The sequence below is a fragment of the Sitophilus oryzae genome, unplaced genomic scaffold, assembly GCF_002938485.1.
Source record: "Sitophilus oryzae breed Bouriz unplaced genomic scaffold, Soryzae_2.0 scaffold_1440_pilon_pilon, whole genome shotgun sequence".
Classification (NCBI taxonomy): domain Eukaryota; kingdom Metazoa; phylum Arthropoda; class Insecta; order Coleoptera; family Curculionidae; genus Sitophilus; species Sitophilus oryzae.
The window spans coordinates 2,821,330-2,841,782 of record NW_022146105.1 but is presented as its reverse complement, the minus strand read 5'-3'; the positions used below and the strand labels follow the sequence as shown (position 1 = coordinate 2,841,782).

Here is a 20,453-nt window from a genome sequence, read left to right as displayed (position 1 = left end):
CCGCCCATACTTGATTTTTTTTATCTTAAAAACTGCGACTTTGACTGATTTTGATGTTATTACAAATTTTGTTGCAAATATTATTCCTAATCTTAAATTGAAAACCGCGTTTCGCTAGCTACTGTAATTTTGGAGTTACGATTTTTTAAAATTTTTAACCCCCTTACCAACCCCCCAACTCATTTTGAGTGAAATTAAAAAAACTTTTTCTTTGCCGATCTTAATAGCCTACCATACCTGTCGGTATGGTCGGCTAAAAATATACCTCCTAAAATGTTAAAAATTAAATCCAGTGGCATCTTACCTAGCATACATATTTTTATTGTAATTTATTTCAGTATTGTAATATACAGCTTTTGTATAACAATGAATGAGTCCGACTCAAAGATATGTATATTAGTTATTTAGTTATGTTTACCGTAGAAATCACTTGCTCAACACTCTTATCTGTGTGGTTTCTGGGTAAAACCAAAAAGGGTACCAAAAGGTAACGGTACTACCAGGTAGAAGAAGGGCCAAAATAAAGGGTTGCAAGACTCTAGCAAATTGCGGTCAGCCGATTAAGGATAAAGAAAACAATTGCTTTTTGACAAATGACTTTTTCAAGTTGAGGGGTGGTCAGAAATCTCCAATGACAAATGATGTAAAGACATGTCGGGCTGTGGCGGTACCTTTGCTGGCACCTCAGTTTTTTGTGGACCACCTTAGCACAACACGAGTCTACGAATAGATACTATTAATATTACTGTCATGTCTGGCATTATTTAGAAAATAGTCGATATGTCAATGATATCGGACCACAATGCTTGTATATTCCTTATCTTGATCTATCCATATTGGTACGAGCACATGCTATTATCAAGATGGGAATGCACGCATATATTAGTATTAAGTCTGTTTTGACTGCTGTTCAAATTATATATCGGATAAATTACGAAACCTAATAACAGCTACATCCTTTTTGTTCTATCTAGTATTAACTCCCATTAAAAAAAATACGATAACATTAATTTGTACATAATTATTATATAATTACAAGCCGACTGGATTTTTGGTATTCTAGATATCACCAATATTACAAAATAAGACACTAGTATACATTTAAAAAAATATATATTTGTATTCCCATTCGCTAATACCCCTAATACTATTTTTACCCACAAAACAATATAAGTTCCATATCCCGGCGCATTCGCCATAAATACAATCACCGGCACGAACAACGGGCACCTTAAAGTTTTGATGTGTTTGTTAAGTATTTGATTATTTGTATTATAGCTGACCGATTTTAATGATATTTTAAGTAATTTGTAGCTAAATTATTTGACTGTTTAGTATTCCTGTCTAAATTAAAAATGACAGTTCTTATCTGTCTATTATACGAGGGAAAACAAAATGTTGATATTTTGCGAAAGGTTTGAAACATATTGTGTCCATTTAAAAATCATGTTATCATCTAACTAGATCAATCAACAACTGCATCTTTTCTTGATAGTTGTTTTTTTTGTTCATCTCAAAAGCTTTTTTTTGTGGTCCAGAAGCTGTATCCGCTACATTGTTTTAATTGAAGATGGTAGACATCAAAATTATGTCGCTAACAGATTTAGGTGTGATTGAAGTTCGGAAGGGTAATACTCGGTATTAGTAATAATTTCATGTTTATGTTTTTTCCTTCATGTCACTCTGTAACATTTTATTATCAGAATAAACATTACGAAAAAATGTTAGTCTCCAATAAAAATAAATCTATTTAGATGAACCACAAAAAACAAACCATCAAGAAAAGATGTACTTGATGATAAAATGATTTTTAAATTCCTTGCTTTGTTAACGGATTCCACAGGGTGTTTCAAAATTTAACCAAAATATCAACATTTTGTTTTCCCTCGTATAATTGACAGATGAGAACTTTGATTTTTAATTTAGAAAGATTATACTAAAAATTTAAATAATTTAGCTACAAATCATATGATCGAAAAAAAAAACGGCGTCAGCGATGCCTATGAAATGAAGATATTTGTCATGTTATATGTAAATTTATATGGGAGATGTCATCGATCGTCATTTCCCAACCAACTGGACGCTGTTTTTTCTCGATCATACGGTATATTAAACTTTAAAGTTACATCAAAATTTTCAGGTGCCCGTTTTTCGTGCCGATGAGTATATTTGTTATTATCAAATAATTTTAGACAAATTATAATAATTATTATTGTACATGCTACGCAGGCAGTGTCAGCATTGTGCAATTAATTTCAGATTTGGAATAGAATGTAAATTTTGAGTTAATGATTTTTAAATGGCAATTATAGGAAATGAGAGTTATGAAACATTTTCCAACTACATTGAGTCAGTTTAAATAATACAAAATTATAGACCTCAGTTAATTAATATTTATGATAATATAAATATATAAAAAGTTTGGATATTATTAACACAAATTAGTATCTTCCTTTCAAATTTCTTACTACCACTCTTGGATAATTAAATCACAATGTAAGAGGAACAAATTCTACTATCTCCGAGAATATGCACATATTAATTAGTTAATTTTAAGCAAGCATAAGTAAAATAATCAATTCTGTATACTACCAGATGTTTTTGTATAGTTATTTTTAATTTGTATAATAAAAATCTTTTTCAAATCTCAAACGAAATCTCAATGAATTTCTGGTTGCATACGCTGAGGTCTCATACCCTAATAACATATTCAAATTTATTTTATTATACTAATACAATACACACGTGTTAATCTAACACCTTGTACAAATAATTTGAATTGATTGTCTATTTGTAGAGTTTGTCTTCTAAGCTAGCTAAACATAAAGCGTTTACTAGCAGTTTTATTTAATAACATGTATTTAATTTTATTCATGGTCCGGTAGCAATAAATGTATGGTTTGATTGTTACAAAAATATGTAATAGATGGTTGGTTTAAGGCCAGTGTATATTTTCGAATTGAAAAACTGTTTTACTCAGTTCCAAGAACCAGTAAAACCATGACGATATACCTAAATGGACTGGAAATTTCTTATATAGATAGACATTTTCTTATTAGACTAGCAAAATTTCAGGATTTGTAGTATTGGTATAAAAATCAGGGGGTAAATTAATATGCTAAAACATTTTACAGGCAAGGTTACAAAAGAAATGAAAAACCTTAAACGACGATTTAACTAAAGTAAAAGTAAACACACAATTATTCAGTAGCGCGCTGAAAGACCTTTAGAAAAATAAAAAATACAAATTTACGTTCCTTTCATTATTTTATATAATAAAATGTACTCAGTTTGATTGTTTTAGCGTTAAATGTCTTGACAAGAGACACAGGGCTTTGAAGAATTGTAATAAGTAACAAAATAAATATAATTGTAATTAAAAACCATATATATATTAAAACAAAAATAATAGTTATCAATATAAAAAATAACAAAAAGCGCGGGGCGCCTATGCACGCACAAGTAATAACTTCAAGTGACGCAATATGCAGTAACTTAATGAACTTATAAACTCACCAGCACCATTTTATGGCTTGGAATAATCCTTCAGAGTAACATCACAAAAAAAACACGAAAACAAGACACAAGTCACCAATCTCTATGCGTACGATAGGGATTGATAAAGTTTCCACAGTGATTTGACAAGCACTTTGATAAGACTGGCAAATGTATCGCTAGGAAGCGCTACTAGCAATAATTACTGCTTAAAGCACAATACAACAAATCCTTGACTTTATAATTTAAGTCCAGCAGGTATGTAATTGTAAGGCACTCGTTTGCACGAGCAGTAGTGGAGTTTCTGTCGTTAAAAACTGTTACAATCTGTTGAAAATGTTGCTGAAATTCGGTGAAACGCTTGTTGTTTTAAACGAGCAACAGATAGCCGCCGCGGGCATTGAATCAAATACGAAGATTCGATGACGTCACCCGGTTATTTAAACAAAACACCAGCCGTCTAATAAATGTTAATAATTTTCTAGATTAACATATACGCTGTGAGCCAACGCAAACTTGTTTTTACTCAGTATGTTTATATTTTCTTTCCACATACCTCCCCCATTTCTAGTACTTTTTTTCTAATACCGAAAATACAAAATATAATCTAGGTAACTTTTGGTAATGGTAATGGTAAAGTTATAAACTGAAGAAATAACACCATGGGAAATGTACCATTAGATACTCTTCAATAAGCTTCCATACTCGTTTCCATATATCTCTATATTTCTATTACCCTACCAAAAGACAAAAAGGGGAATTATAATCTAGATAACAGAAATATCAAAATATCATTAGATACATTTTACTGAGCTTTCACTATTAAGCTCTTTATATATTCTATAATATTTAATAAAACGCCAGTAATGTTTGAAATAGTAATGATTAAATTATGTACTGAAGAAATAAGAAAATGGAAAATATATCATTATACTTTTCACTAATTTTTTCACTATTAATATTTCATTTTACGTATCTCCATATTTCCATTAAAATGCAAAGAAAATATAATCTAGATAATTTAATAAAAATACCCGGTAATGTTTTGAAATGGTAACGATAAAGGTATGCACTGAAGAAATAAAAATATGAGAAAAGTATCATTATATACATTTCACCGAGATTTCATTATTTAGCTCTTTATTTTTTCTTTACATACTCCATATTTCTATTAAAATGCAAAGAAAAACAAAATATAATCTAGATAAAATGGGAAAAATATTATTATACTTTTACTAACTTTTAATATTATTATTTCTTTTTACATATTTCGATATTTTTGTTAAAAATCAAAGAGAAATACAAAATATAATCTAAATAATTTAATAAAAATATCGGGTAATGATAAAGGTATGTAATGAAGAAATAAAAATATGGGAAAAATATCATTATATACATTTCACTGAGCTTTCACTATTAAGCTCTTTATTTTTTCTTGACATATCTTTATATTTCTATTAAAATGCAAAGAAAAACAAAATATAATCTAGATAATTCAATAAAAAAATCGGTAATGTTTGAAATTGTAATGATCAAGTTATATTCTGAAGAAATAAGAAAATGGGAAAAATATTATACTTTTCACTAATTTTTACTACTATTATTTCTTTTTGCATATCTCCATATTTTTGTTAAAAATCAAAGAGAAAGAAAATATAATCTAGATAATTTAATAAAAATATCGGGTAATGTTTTGAAATGGTAATGATAAAGGTATGTACTGAAGAAATAAAAATATGGGAAAAATATCATTATATACCTACATTTCACTGAGCTTTCACTATTAAGCTCTTTATTTTTTCTTTACATATCTATATTTCTATTAAAATGGAAAGAAAAACAAAATATAATCTAATAATTCAATAAAAAAATCGGTAATATTTAAAATTGTAATGATCAAGTTATATTCTGAAGAAATAAGAAAATGGGAAAAATATTATTATACTTTTCACTAATTTTTACTATTATTATTTCTTTTTACATATTTCCATATTTTTGGTAAAAATCAGAGAGAAACACAAAATATAATCTAAATAATTTAATAAAAATATCGGGTAATGTTTTGAAATGGTAATAATAAAGGTAGTATGTACTGAAGAAAAAAAAATGGGACAAATACCATTATATACATTTCACTGAGCTTTCACTATTAAGCTCTTATTTTTTCTTTACATATTATCTCTATATTTCTATTAAAATGCAAAGAAAAACAAAATATAATCTAGATAATTCAATAAAAAAATCGGTAATATTTAAAATTGTAATGATCAAGTTATATTCTGAAGAAATAAGAAAATGGGAAAAATATTATACTTTTCACTAATTTTTACTATTATTATATCTTTTTACATGTTTCCATATTTTTGTTAAAAATCAGAGAGAAACACAAAATATAATCTAAATAATTTAATAAAAATATCGGGTAATGTTTTGAAATGGTAATGATAAAGGTATGTACTGAAGAAATAAAAATATGGGAAAAATATAATTATATACATTTCACTGAGCTTTCACTATTAAGCTCTTTATTTTTTCTTTACATATCTATATTTCTATTAAAATGGAAAGAAAAACAAAATATAATCTAGATAATTCAATAAAAAATCGGTAATATTTGAAATTGTAATGATCAAGTTATGCACTAAAGAAATAAGGAAATGGGAAAAAATATTATTCTTTTCGCTAATTTTACTATTATTATTTGTTTTTGCATATCTCCATATTTTTGTTAAAAATCAAAGAGAAAGAAGATATAATCTAGATAATTTAATAAAAATATTGGGTAATCTTTTGAAATGGTAATGATAAAGATATGTGCTAAAGAAATAAGAAAATGGGAAATATATCAATTAGATACTTTTTACTGAGCTCTCACTATTAAGTCCTTTTAATATTATACAAAAGGGCTCTTCTATATTTTTATTAAAATACTCAGAATAACCTAGATAAGATAATCTAGATAATTCTGTAAAAACCTGTAATGTTTGAAATGGTAAAGATCAAGGTACCTATGTACTGAAGAAATAAGGACATAGGAAATATCATTAGATACTTTTCACTGAGCTTTCACTATTAAGCCCTTTTATATATCTCTATATTTCTATTAAGACAAAGAAAAACCGAAGAGGAAATCTAGATAATTCAGTCAAAAGTCTGTATTGCTTTGAAATGATAATAATTAAGTTATGTACAAAAGTAATAATAAAATTGGTAAACTATCGTGACATTTTGACTGAGCTTTTAGTATTAAGCTCTTTTTACATTCATATATTTGTCCCATTGCTGCCAAAAGTCACTAACTTACTTTTTATTACTTCCAAGAAAAATGCGTCTAAAGATGAATTGCATTGCATAAAGATGTTATAGTTAGTAACTATTCGGTATTAAAATAAAACATAAATAGCCAGAAATCTTAGTTAATTACTTTTGCAATCGATTCTCCGCTTCAAAACATAGTTAGTGATTGAATTTGGTTGTTCGGAAAAATGTTAGTTAGTGACTTTTGGCAGCAATAAGACGATATCTACTACTGTAAACATTTTTCGATGAATAAAAATATTTTTGTAGTTTTTTACAGCACACATCATAATCAAAACCACAATTTGTAGGATGTGGAAGAATATATTTAACACTGACTCATAACTGTCGGGTTTTCCAAAACTTAAATCGTATAGAATTGCGTTTTATTATTATTCTTACAGCAAAATCTAAAGATGTTTAATAAGTAAAAAAAATTACTTAAATAACAAATCTAAGCTATTGTTGCTTTAATATTCGTGAATGTAGAAATGATTTGCTAGCAATATACCGCACGCAAGCTACCAGAAATTAAAAAACAAACTAATTAATTTAATTAAAATTACAGGTTTCTTAAATAGTATTCAACAATCGGGCTTATTAACTAGCTTCAAGGTTATTGACATTTTTGAAAAAATATATTATCGTTAACATACTTTATTTAAATAAATTTGAACTGGAGAAAAACAGTTTTAACGCATGTTTCTAGCTCTGCGTACCAGAATAACATTATTTAACATTCATGGTTCAAGAAGAATTTTTATTTTCTTCCAGTGTACCCGGTGGTACCATCTACGAACCAAAGTTCGAACTAAATGTACAGAAAGCTTCGAAATCGAGTAAGGTATTATTCAGTTTCTCGTTAAGAGATGGCGCTGACTTAAGAATTTTCAATATAGATTATTTAAAAAAAAAATAAAAAAATATACACTCCTAGCAGATACTGCAGCACATAAAGAAATATAGAACAATGCTGGAAATGTGAACTATTTTTAAACGAGATCAAGCAGTAAATTGCGCATTGAAAAACTGTTTATTTGCTCGCGACCTACCTTAAAGATTCCACTTTTCTGTAAACTTAAAATAAAAATAAAAAGTCCGTGGCTAGTTCAAGTTCAAGCACAAAGACCACGTTTAAAAAATGGTTCCAAAAATAAAAGGAATTCTCAACCGAGAACATGAAATAAGTTTAAAAATAGCAGGACCTGCAAGGCTGCTAAAGTCAATTTAAAAATCTTACGTGAGAGTTAAGGAATAAATTAATATTAACTTAATAATATTATAAATATACTGGGATTTTCTGAGAACACCTGAAACTTGGATCCATACCTAAAATATATAAAATTTTAAACTGAAGTGTCCGTGACAAGTAAAGTCACCTGAGTCAGTTCGAGAGTCATTGTTGATATTAAAAAAATAAATGATAATTGAGGTTTATGTATGTTTTGGATTATTGGACGATTATAACGACCTTGGAGCATCTAAACAATACACCTTATTTGTACAAATTGCAGTAATTTAAAAAGCTGGATTTCTAAATTACTTCGAATGGGCGTTTTCATAATCTTATTATTTTCCAAAAATAATCTGATACAAATTCGTTCATACAGACTCATAAAAAATAATTATAAGTGGTATAGAGTACAGAGTATTGTTAGATATTCATTAAAAATATATTGCATATTTATTTGACCTATACGTTGTTATGGCAAGATCCTTAATTCATAATAATCGAATCTGGCTTCCTTTTATTGAATTTAAATAACTATGTAGCTATACAAGTCTTATCATAACTAAATTTATTAATATTTTTTCATCTTATTTTATTTTTTATAAATAGAATTTTATTAGATATTTTAAACCCTACTTCCTTATTCTATAAATGAAAAATCTGAATCACAAAATGTATATTTTTCTATTAATAATGTATTGTTGGTCGCCTAATATGTTTGAAATAAAAACAAATTATAAATAAATATAGAAAACTTTCCCAGAAAATTACATTTTTAATTTGATTTTATCTAATAATTAACTAGAAAAAGTCGTTCCCCTGTATATAGATTATTTTCCGAGAAAAAAAAAATGCTTCGAAAACATGTTATTTCTCACGAACTGTGTGGGCAAAAAGGTTGTAAAAACTTTAGTTTGATGAACTTTCCTATCCTCAAATTATTTTTAAAAATAAATCTGCGTCTTGGCTGCATCCAAGTGCATTACCTTGGATATATATTTGATTTTGAGGTCAGTACGACTGCTGAGTATGGCGTCGCTCTTAAAATGAGTCAGAGATGTCCAAATGATCAAAACAGATCATCACAGTCCTACAGTCATTATTGGAAAAAATTATATCTGAAAAAAATATTTGCCAAAAATTAGTATTCAAAACATCTAGGTATATGAACTTTGACAGTAAATAATGTTTAAATTATTCTTTAAGAAATTACATATTAATTATCTCTTAAAAACTGGTCTGCTGCAAAAAATATATACAGGGTGATCAATTTTTCATGCTTTATTATGTATTCTTATTCAGTAAAAGAAACATATGGTCAAAAAATAAATCAAAAAATAGATTATATCTGAAGATATGGTATAAAATTCTATTTTCATATCGAATTCACACTTTCCCTGTTATAATAGTTAATGCTGTATTAGTAATAAATGAATATAATACTGAAAATGAACTTACAAAACATACAAACTCAGCTTTCCTAAAGAAAATTCAAAAGTTCTTAATACATAATTTATGTATATTGTTTTGAACGAATAGGAAAATTATAAATGTGATCCTTAGACCCGGAATCGAAGTAGAAATACTACTACTTTGAATAAAACAGTTTTAACACATTAATATAAATTTTTGTAATTTTTATAATTTATAATAGCAAAATATTAAAACGTGTCCGCACTATACAGTTTATGCAAAATATATTCAGCGTTTAATGTATTTTTTTGGGGTTTGAAAAAAGCTGTAATAACAGCTGCAGTAATACATTTTAACGTATATGTACACTATCAAGGCGACCTTTAACCAAGTACCTTCAGTTTTTTTAAAGCCAAGGTAACCTGCAAGCATGGACAAAATACGTTATCCATATAACAAAATAACGAAAAAAAATCATTCATCAGGTGGCTAACAAACAGCATAGTCATGATGATAAAGGAACATCAAAATAATATGAGCTATTTTGTTAGTAATAACGCTTCAACAATATTACAAGTGGAATGAATTTTATGTTGTGCAATAATTAGAACCTAATAATATTAGATCTAATTGATAATTATAAATTAAATTTTGATAATTGTATGTGTATACTTCAACAGGTCTATTTATCTATACAGGTGATGAATAAAAAATATATAAATTAACATTTTGAATTTCGTGTGATTCAGACTTCATCATTAGATTAAGTAAAGAACTGTTATTAGATATAATTAATTCTGTATATATGCATAATACTTAATTACTTTTTACTTTGGTGATGAATAAAAAGTATGAAAGAAAATAAAAAAAGCATACACTATGACGTGTTTTTGACCATACGGTATTGTAGAAATAAAGCTTAACAAATATAGAATTTTATTAGTTGTTTGACCGAATTTCTCCTTCGAACAAGCAGATATTGCAAAAACAAACGCGAAAAAAATATTTTAAAACACATATGCACATTTTGTATTTAAATTTAATTAATTATCGTTATCAAGTAACGCAGAATGAAAATTATGTTGATTTAAAAATATCTTCGCACAAAATAGATGGATGACTCAGTTCAGTGTGCTTTCTATCAAATACCAATAATGTATCGTGGTTATTGATCTAATCACTGAAAGATAAAGGGTTCAAATCAAATAATAATAAATATTTCCATTTAATATGTATTTGTCTGTTAAACAGTGTTATCATAAGATAACAAACACATCTTCAAACTTTTTAACAAAGAATGAGAGAGATCTATGACCAACAAAATGTTCAAAAATATTAATTCCAGACGGTGTCAATATAAACATATCTTGTTTATTTATTGATAATGTTACCTTAACATAAAAATATAAAACAATTATTTTTTAGACTAAATAATGACGAATAAAAGCAGGTAGTTGTACACCTACATACATGAAGTGAGATCATCTTCGGATATGGCGATATAAGTAAAGAGCTTTCCAATTTTTCTTATTTACTTACGACTACTGTTGTGAAGATGAATATATAAATGAGAAAAGACTTTGTTTATTTACAGTTATCTGACTAATTTAATATTTTGTTGTTCAATACACCTTAAGATAAGTTTTATCTGTTGTTAGGTGATTCTACAAATCAAAATGAAACAGTTTCTATGAATATATTACCCTAAGATGCTTCCAGAGAAAATTACAGCCCTTGAAGGGTAGATAAAACTAGTAGGAATTTAAACGGAGTGTGTTAAAACAATTAACAATGCAATTACATACCAGATATGCTTTAAAAATTACCGATATATGTGTCAAGTGAGGACTGTAAGGGCTACAAAGGCTTTCAAGGGTTGTACCTCCTCAGACGGCATCTTAGGGCATATATGTTCATACCTCTACCCTCTATTATAGTTCAAAAGGAACTTTTTTTTTTAGGTTTGTGGTAACGTTATACAGGGTGTGTCTTAGTGCAAATATTTTCAGGGCTGGTAGATCTCGATAAAAGAAACGTATTTTCTCTTTACCCTTTTTCAAATAAGTCCAAAATAACCGAATTATTTTACTTTGAAAATTTTAAAAAATATATTTCTTTTCCTTACATTTTGAGAACCACTGGATCTTTTCTGTTTTTTTTCTTGTTAATTTTAATCTACTACCTATGTTGCCATATTGTCAAGAAATTATGTTTTTTAAATGAAAATTAAAAAAATTCCAAAATTTCATTTTTTTTTTAACGAAAATGTATATTCCAAATTATATAAAATAGGCTTGATATTAAGAAACATAACCGAAAAAGATTTCAGAACATCATTCCTTTTTAGCTTTCACAAAAAATGTATTTTGGTATTTTGTAACGTGGACTTATTAAGATATAGTTTTGAAAAATATGTAAAATAGATTTTAACAGACAATACCAATGACGAAAATACTGATACGTCAGTGAATGGATTTTCATAATTTATTCTACGGGAAAGAAAAAAAAATCCTGCCCATAAGTTAATTATAAACCAGTAAATAAATTTAAAAGCCAAGTATAATATGCGTGTTTCAAATTCAAAAACAAAGAGGATTTGTTTGTCTCTTTATTCTATTATTATCAATTAGGTTTCAAAAATGTATTTTGAAAAAATTAAAACAGGATACTTCCAATGCCTACCGCTGTACGTAGTACGTATATTTTCCTTTGACCTCTTTGATTGTATGCCAATAAAAAAATGCGCTATTTTTAGAAATAAGTGCAGCATGCTGCATTCGAGGACCAAAAATACGATTTGAATGATGTTTGAGACAAAAAACGGCCTTCAAAAAATCGTGTGCACAGATATATTTCAAATTAGAGCACGCGAAGCTTGGATTCATTTAAATATCTTTTTATTATCATTATTTTACTAGACATACGGTATAAATTCTTCAAGGGAAAATTTAAAAACAAAAATTGTGGGTTTTCATGTTTCACACATCTTTATACATATCTGTGCAGTGCAGTTATCCTTAAATACTGATAAAAGTTAGATAAAATTAAGGAGAACCAAGAATAAATACCACAAACCAAAATATCAAAAGAAATTTTACTACACCTACACAGTTTTCATAAATAGTAGAAATTTTACTTTTTTTTAAATTGAAATTGCCTTGATGAGAAATGAAACAGAAACTGCAGTGTTCTAATTAAACAAACTTGATCTACATTATACAAGAATCAAGGTGACTTATGTATTTCGCACTAATGTTTTACTGTATCGCATGTTTCCAAAGTAAGATACATCAAAAGAAAAAAGGGTCTATATTTTTAGTTCAAACCAATTTGGGAATAAGCCAAGGCGTCATTTTTTACCTGTATAGGTCAGTGACATAAGAACGACACATGGCAAGTTATAAAAAGCACTATTTGACTTAGCTAAAGTATATACGGTTGTAGAACTGTGGACTTGATATTGAAATAAGTACACCTAAAAATACAGTCACGTTTTTGACTGCAAATATTAGATATAGGACTACAAATATTAGATATATATTATTTTTGACAGCAAAACATTGAAGCTCACTCAAGCTTCACGCGTATATGAGAGTATTTTTATAACATGTTTCGAAATCATCCATACACAAAGAAAGCTGTAGAAGCATTTTTTTAAAAAAGATTTATTATAACTGGGTATTTCATCATGCGAAACAATTATTATATTATTTAAACATACAACTTTTGGAAAGTTAACTTTAAAAAACGTATGTATAATGTATAAACTATTAAAAATGCTTGTTTTTATTCATACTTCATAAAAAAACATTGTTTCAATTAAATATAATTTACGTATATAAGGTAATTAACCTTATTTTGAATTCATTACTTTATTTCATATTAATACTTAAATGTTTTATTATAAATAATAATTTAATTATAGTTAGTATATTATAGACGTTTTGATAGGCAGCAACAAATTTAGTAGATATTTTAAATCTTTTGATTTTGGGTTTGATATAAACAACAAACATTTTATTTAACTTCAAAGAAAATACTGTAATTCCCTAGAGTAAAATAATGAAATAAAAAATAACCTAGATTTTGGCAATGTCTCTGCCAAGGTCCCATTTAAATTGATTTTTAATTAGACTTTTTGCTCGAAATAATTTTTGGAAAAAATATTTCTTTAATTACCAGAATACTATTTTTAATTACTTTTCTGAATTTCAACTTAGTACAACAAAGTACGTTATGTTTTAAATTTATTTAACCCGTTTTACGATATACTTTTGTGTCTTATAATTCATTTTTGTATATAAAAAATACTAAGCATGCATTGTTCCATAACAGGAATACAAATCTTGGACTATTTTAATGGTCAAAGAAAAAGCCAACTTGGACTTCATAAAACTTTTCAAAAGCGCACGGTATGTTTGATAACATTAAGTTAATTAAATAATATAGGGTGAACCAAAAGCACAATATCATTATTTTTTTATAAAAGAGTTAACACTACAAAATTGAAATTAATCTAAGAATGGGTGGATAATGTCACCAATAAAGAATATGGATTCATATGCACATATATATTTTTATATACTTAAACCACAAAACAATAGTTATAATATAAAACGATGACCTAGAATTTAAATCATTTGTTAATTCAAAATAAACTTGTTTTTATGTTACATTGTTTGCTGCCTTTTTGACTGAAGCATTTCAGAATTTAGAATAAAAATTTGGACAAGATACTGAACTGTGAAGTAATTCTAAATAAAAAATTCATTGACACACAATTTCTTGGATGCAAGAAAAGCATAGTGTTGCCTTTTTAGGATATATTATCTTTTATGGTATGGTTTGTCTGTAGGGTTAACAACTTTTCTACACAATCTCTCAAGCCATGTATATCAGAATTTATTGCAATTAATTTGTAATGTTTTATCTATTATGGTGCTTGTTTCAGATTTACTTACCTCTTGTGAAAGTTCTAAATCTGTTACATCACTTGGAGACGCTAGTGATTCTCCAAGGGCCTCTTGGGTAGCATTCTGGGGTTGTGGAGTTGTTAAAGTCTCACCAGTTGGTACATTGCTTCTTTCGATATTCAATAAATAGGCCTGAACATCCGTGTGTCTGTAGTTCCCCCGGTTGTATCTCCCAAGGGAATTCAAGTCTGCAAATAATTCTCTCTCATAATTCAGTAGGACTGAATCCAGGCTTTTAGGATTCACATAGTGGCTTCTCAGTACAGCTGGTGTTATGGAGCTTCGCCATGTGGTACCATTATCAAAGTCTAAATCATTTCCACCGAAAATATCACTGTCGTACACAGAGTCCTGGTTTACCCGAAGTAAACTGATTATGAGGGCAAGCTGAAGCAGCTCGTCCCTGTAGACTTTTTTCAAACACAACATTGTTTTTGTTACTGTTTACTGTCTTAACCTAAAATGTTCTCAACGCTTCAATTTTTATATTACCGGCTTTTTGCTTTTCTTTTTGTTCATCTCCACGGTTTCGAATACATCTTTTTGTCACAAAAACACTGCGAACGATGCACACACTGCTTGACCACTACCATGTAAACAAATGTCCATCAGCTGATCTATGAATAGGATGAGGATGACAGGTCAAAAACCGGCTGAAGTAGGGTTAAATCAACCACTTTAAACAAGACACTCTATACAGGCTGTCCAAATAACGTTCGAAAAAAATCACTGGGGTTTGTAAGACGCACCACTGGCTTTGGACGATTTTGATGAATTTAATTCACGACAAGTATGAATTGAAGTAAGCATTCAAATCATGAAACGCGCTTCACACAGTTTTCGAGCGCTCTGTGTGCGCAATGAGAAATTTTTTCAGGGGTGGGGATGCCGTAGACACGCGTTGTTTTCATTTTCTTTATGCGTTTCTTTTTTTATAAATAAAAAATCCCCTATCATAAATCTTTCCAATGAACCATTTTCTTTTACTCAAAAAATATATAATCAGACATAATATTATGCATTTACATATATCTTGCGCAAAATTGCTCGTTGTTACGCTAAAATTATATTGTAAATATAAGGTTTTCTTTATCTTAACAATAAATGTTGCATTTATATACCTGTGAAAAACAACATGATTCCTTCTTAATGTCTTTTTTTATTTCTTTCCCAAACATGACACTATAAAATTTACTACTCATGAGTATAGAAAAAAAAATGCAGAAAAACAAAGACAAGATACTAAATACGCTACTACAAATCTTAGAAACGACTAAATTATTTTTTTCTACAATTTAAATTAGTTTGACTTTTGGCCTAATGAATATATTAATTGCAAATCACCTTTAAATCACGGACTGGTTAAATACGGGTTCATTATTTATATTTGATTTTGAGTTCTCTACTTATATTCTTTATAGAAGTAAGTATAACCCTTTAATCAAGGGTATAACTATATTCTTTATATATTCTTACTTATTATCTTTATATATTTTATAATTCTTTGGACTACCGCGGTTCTAAATTCTAGAATGAACATGAACCGATATCCAATGACGCTATCATTGCTCATGCGTCGTTAAATATCGAGGATTGTGTTTTATTAGTACGGTAACTGATGAAAATTTAAATAAAATAACAGTATTTTTATTTCAAAAATTTAATAATGCATACAAAACTACTTTACATGAATAATTTGTAACGAAAATATTAACTTAATTAACGACTTAATAATACTTATAACAACTGAGTCCTGTGAAAATGTTCATAGCCCATTTTCAAAAGAGACTGGAAATTCTTGTTATCATTTAGATCATTTAGGGAGGTATCATCAATCAGCATGTCAAGAGGAGGAAGCAAGTTAGTTGGATCCGCCCCTAGAACAATAGACAAATCGACGATTTTGAAAAACAAGGTAGCCTGAAGACACTCCAATGGCGAATCTAAGTTAGGGAATTCCCAAGTGTCTCTCAATAATGCTGCTCTCCATATCTTAAAAAAAAAGAGAAACTTAATAATTGATTTTATTATCACTCCAAAAAAGCACATACTTGTAAGACAAGTTCAATTTTTTCGTACTCATCGGAAATATATTTAGCGACATCTAGGGCTTTTCTGAAGTCAACTTCTGTCGCGTCTGTGTATTCAGTACATGTATATAAGGCAATTAAGTCTTTGGGGTGCAAAACTCTAGGGTTTATTGCATCAAAACCATACTGTTGAAGCACATAGTCAGGGACTTGCTCTTGATATGCTATTAATTCCAAACGCTTGTTGATTTCGTCCAAGTGTTTGTTTGTGTCCTCAGAATTGGGTGCTAAAAATCAAAAGAAATTTATGTTTGGCTAAAATAAAAACCTCATATTTTTTACCAGCTAGTTTAGCAAGCTTGCTAAGACTAAATGCGGTCTTCTGTTTAGTGACACGTTCCGATTCCTTTTCTCCAAGTATTTTTAAAGTTTCAGCAGCTGCCGAAAAGTCTTTATCGAAAATTTGTTGAATCCAACCAATTTCTGGATAGGACACTAAGAATTTACTCAGCCTGTTTTGGCCTTCGGGAACTTGACCACCAACACGGCGATACCTACAATTTTTACATTTTATTTAGATATTATCAACTATTATCAATATTTTTTAAACCTGTCTATCAGTTTTGCTGGCTTTCCATGTTTCAGATGCCAACTATAGACAAATTCTGGAAATCCCGTATCTTTAAATCTGCGCATGTATTCGTTTAATCTATCTTCACTGTCTATACGTTCACATACTGTCATAAGAATCTCAAAATCTAGATATTTTTCTGCCAACATTGCAGCCCTCTCATATGCTTTCTCTTCAACTAATGGCTTGATCAACTTATGTCTATCAGAACAATACTGTTTATATAGAACTTTTTCTCTGCCACCAGGCGCGACACTGGCTAAATGATTTTTTCTTCCATCCAAAATAACATCTGTCAATAGGACAAAGTTATCTATCAGTTGTGCCCTTAAATCTTCTTGAGCTTGAGTGGTTAATTTTAAACCATAATTTATTGTGAGTGAATGCTGCAACATTAGTGAATCAGCTAAGCCTTCTGAACCCGCAGCAGCGGTCCATGGGAGATATTCTAGTTTCAGTGAATTCGCCACATCTGTTAAGTTAAAGAATACTTTTTGTTGTTTTCTGTATTGAAGAACCTCTGTTAGAACACTGAGGATTATACTGTTTGCTTCTTGAATAGCTGCAGAAACATTCATAGGACCAGATCCTGAATGTGCAATATCTTCACATATTTTCGACAGGCAATTAATACCCTCATGGATTCTACTAACTTCTCTAAAAAATATGTCTTGGTTGGAAAGATTAGAGCCAGTTTCGGTATTGTAATGTTTCACAACACTCCCCAAAGTAGTTTCAAACATATATGTTATTGGTAAACCTTTCATTACAATGGCTGCAGTGTTCTTTTCTGCAAACTCAGCTAGTCTATGTATCGTAGTCATTTGGTTGTCCTTCACAGTGATTCCAGCTAATTTATCCCATAGACCTGACTCTTTAAGAAAGTTAAGAAAAAGAGTGAAAGCTTTTTGCTTGTCTACAAGCTGATGCATGACAAGCATTGAATGAGAACTCCCAACTCCTTGCCTGCTTCTTTCCCCGTGAGTCCATCTTGGATCTCCTGCAGGTATATCATCCAAAATATCGCAACCTATTTTTACTACAGCTGTATCTAAAGGTCCATCAAAGCCAGGTACTAAAGGTATATCACTAGGAAAGAGTTTATTTACCACATCATAACATTCAGTCTAAAAATTACAAAGTATTTCATATCACAGTAACTTAGTTGGAAAATGAAAATACCCACCAATTCGTTTTTAACATGAAATATAAAGGCTGCTTTCAGCTGACCAGCTGTATCTCTATGAGCAGTATACATTTCATGTGGATTCATGTGATATACAGAGAGATTGTTGGTAGCCAAAGACTGATCATGGAGGGATGTTTCCAAAATTGATGTGTGAGGTGTAAGAGATAAACTCATATCAACTCCAGTAGTACTTATTGTAACTAGTCCATGTTGCTTTGAAAAGAATATGGGATGACCAGAACACGTTGCACCATCTAAAAATAGTAGTTCTAGATTATAAGACAAACAAATATAATGATATATCATTACTGAATAGATGATCATTAGCGTTATGAAATGCTAGAGTATCAACTTCTTCCTGAGGTTTTATCACTGTTATGACTTTCGGACCATAAACATAGGCATTGCTCCCAGACATGATAAACCTCCAACTCAAAGCATCACCTGGATTATCATCATTATATAGACTCATTAAATTTAGTAATAAAAAGTCTTTTAGTTGAGTAGGCGGATTTGCACCTTGAGTGGATAAGGAGGCCATAGCATAGTAAACCTGGTAATTAAAATGTTGAATTTTTAATAGAGTATTAGCAAGAACCTTTGGGATTATTAGAAATATAAGACTATTTAGAAATAATTAATGAAGAAGTCAATATTTAATTTGCTTTACTTGAGGAGACATATGGAGATTGACAGCAGCACATAACATAAGTACTCCATCACGATCAGTTTGTATGTCTAATATCCATATATCGACATCCATGTAATCAGATCCATCCCAATGATTAACGTTCAGTCTAAAGGCATCCCTTATTGACCTAGATAAGTCTGTAGTCCAAATTAGTTGTTCAGTTTCCTGATCTGATAGTAACCATTTTTGAAAAGTTAGACCAGCCAACACATAGACTGCAACAATCTGTTGTATGCCAGGTACAGACAGAAGCCGAATGATTCTCTAAAAATTCTAATCTGTTTAGAAACAGTTCATGTAACAAAAAATGGAAAAAAATAAAAGTTACTTACTGTTTCATTTCCTTGATCAGCAGACATAGGTCCAAAAAATATTGAAGATACCCTTCTGCTTATCCCTCCCAACCAGCTGGAAGATGTTTTCAAAGTTTTGCAGTGGATTTCTGGTCCATAATATCCCTGCTTGTGTTGTACCAAAACTACAGTACAGGTTGTTGTTACAAATACACAACCCATTACACCAATATAAATAAGACTATCACATTCTTGGCCATTTAAATCTACATGTTTATCAACAGAGCAGTGGTCTTGGGTAACATCTGACCAATATCTGACCATTCCTATCATAAAGGACAGACATTTTTGTATCAATTCATATTATATTGGCAACATACCTTCTGGAGAGACAGCTACACATGATGGATGAACTGCATTTCTATTAAAAAATACAGCTACTAGTTCTGCACGATGTGCAAGATCACTTTGAGGTAGTCTTAGTTCATAGCAAATAGGAAACTTTCTTTGCTTGGGAGAATTCCCTAGATAAGACAGCTGAAATTGCCACATTAACAACTTTCTACCGCAAACAACCCAAGCATATCCACAGTCTGAGATCTTAGCTGTTATAATTGCATTTCCTAAAATAAGTGCGTGAAGTATTTTTGTTAACAACTCATTATATACATACTATCAGAAAATGCAAAAGCTTCTTCTATTAAAACTGGGACTGGCATTCCATACCTTTCTACGATATGTAAAGGTGTTTTTAAAACAGTATTAACAGCAGACACTCTTGGACGCCTGAAATTTAAAATTATAGGAACATACATTTAAATTTTGTTATCAAAAATCTTACATGTCTCGACCATATATACTACTTTGCCGGCTACTTCTAGATTTAGGTGTCATAGGATTATGTCTTTCCATTTTGTTATATTAAATTATCAAAACACAAATTACAACATTAAAAGTATGCTTAAATATTTTTAAAAACCGCTAAAACCTTAACCCTACTTTTTTCTGTCTTCTTTTAAATACACTTTGTATTCTTAGTTGCCTAACTATGAGAATTTTACAAGAATTATATCAAATAATAATTTTATATTTTGTTTAAATTCTTAAATATTAACATTTTTCTGTAAATCTTTTTATGTGAGCTATACATATGTGTAATTATTACCATATATTTTAAATATCAAATAATATATAAATAAATATTTTTAAA

The 20,453-nt window shown here is 29.2% G+C and overlaps 2 protein-coding genes across 3 annotated transcripts in view; both read right to left on the bottom strand.

The window, feature by feature from the left end:
- LOC115876772 (segmentation protein cap'n'collar) overlaps positions 1-15,258 on the bottom strand; it is a 64,520-nt gene extending 49,262 nt beyond the window's left edge. The window contains exon 1 of one of the 2 annotated variants that reach the window (XM_030892689.1): positions 14,398-15,258. In XM_030892689.1, coding sequence (XP_030748549.1) covers positions 14,398-14,838 — 441 coding nt within the window. In that variant the 5' untranslated portion in view covers positions 14,839-15,258. Of the gene's footprint in view, positions 1-3,516; positions 3,887-14,397 lie in introns of those variants that run through there. The other variant, XM_030892690.1, reaches the window with a different exon arrangement.
- A 793-nt stretch (positions 15,259-16,051) lies between these two features.
- On the bottom strand, positions 16,052-20,254 carry LOC115876771 (nuclear pore complex protein Nup133). Its single transcript, XM_030892688.1, has 11 exons — positions 20,085-20,254; positions 19,917-20,029; positions 19,624-19,866; positions 19,283-19,569; positions 18,930-19,214; positions 18,569-18,812; positions 18,257-18,513; positions 17,050-18,197; positions 16,782-16,993; positions 16,461-16,726; positions 16,052-16,401 (listed from the first exon to the last, which is right to left on the bottom strand). The coding sequence occupies exons 1-11, from the start codon at positions 20,153-20,155 to the stop codon at positions 16,147-16,149; spliced, it is 3,381 nt and encodes a 1,126-aa protein (XP_030748548.1). The 5' UTR covers positions 20,156-20,254; the 3' UTR covers positions 16,052-16,146.
- Between the last annotated feature and the right edge of the window lie 199 nt (positions 20,255-20,453).

What these genes read in the sequence shown, in the direction of transcription:
- LOC115876771 (XM_030892688.1), bottom strand. Translation starts at nt 20,155, where the DNA reads ATGGAAAGACATAATCCTATGACACCTAAATCTAGAAGTAGCCGGCAA. An exon ending in AGCTTTTGCATTTTCTGATA is followed by an intron (nt 19,867 to 19,916) that starts GTATGTATATAA and finishes CACTTATTTTAG; the next exon opens with GAAATGCAATTATAACAGCT. An exon ending in AAATTGAACTTGTCTTACAA is followed by an intron (nt 16,402 to 16,460) that starts GTATGTGCTTTT and finishes TTTTTTTTTAAG; the next exon opens with ATATGGAGAGCAGCATTATT.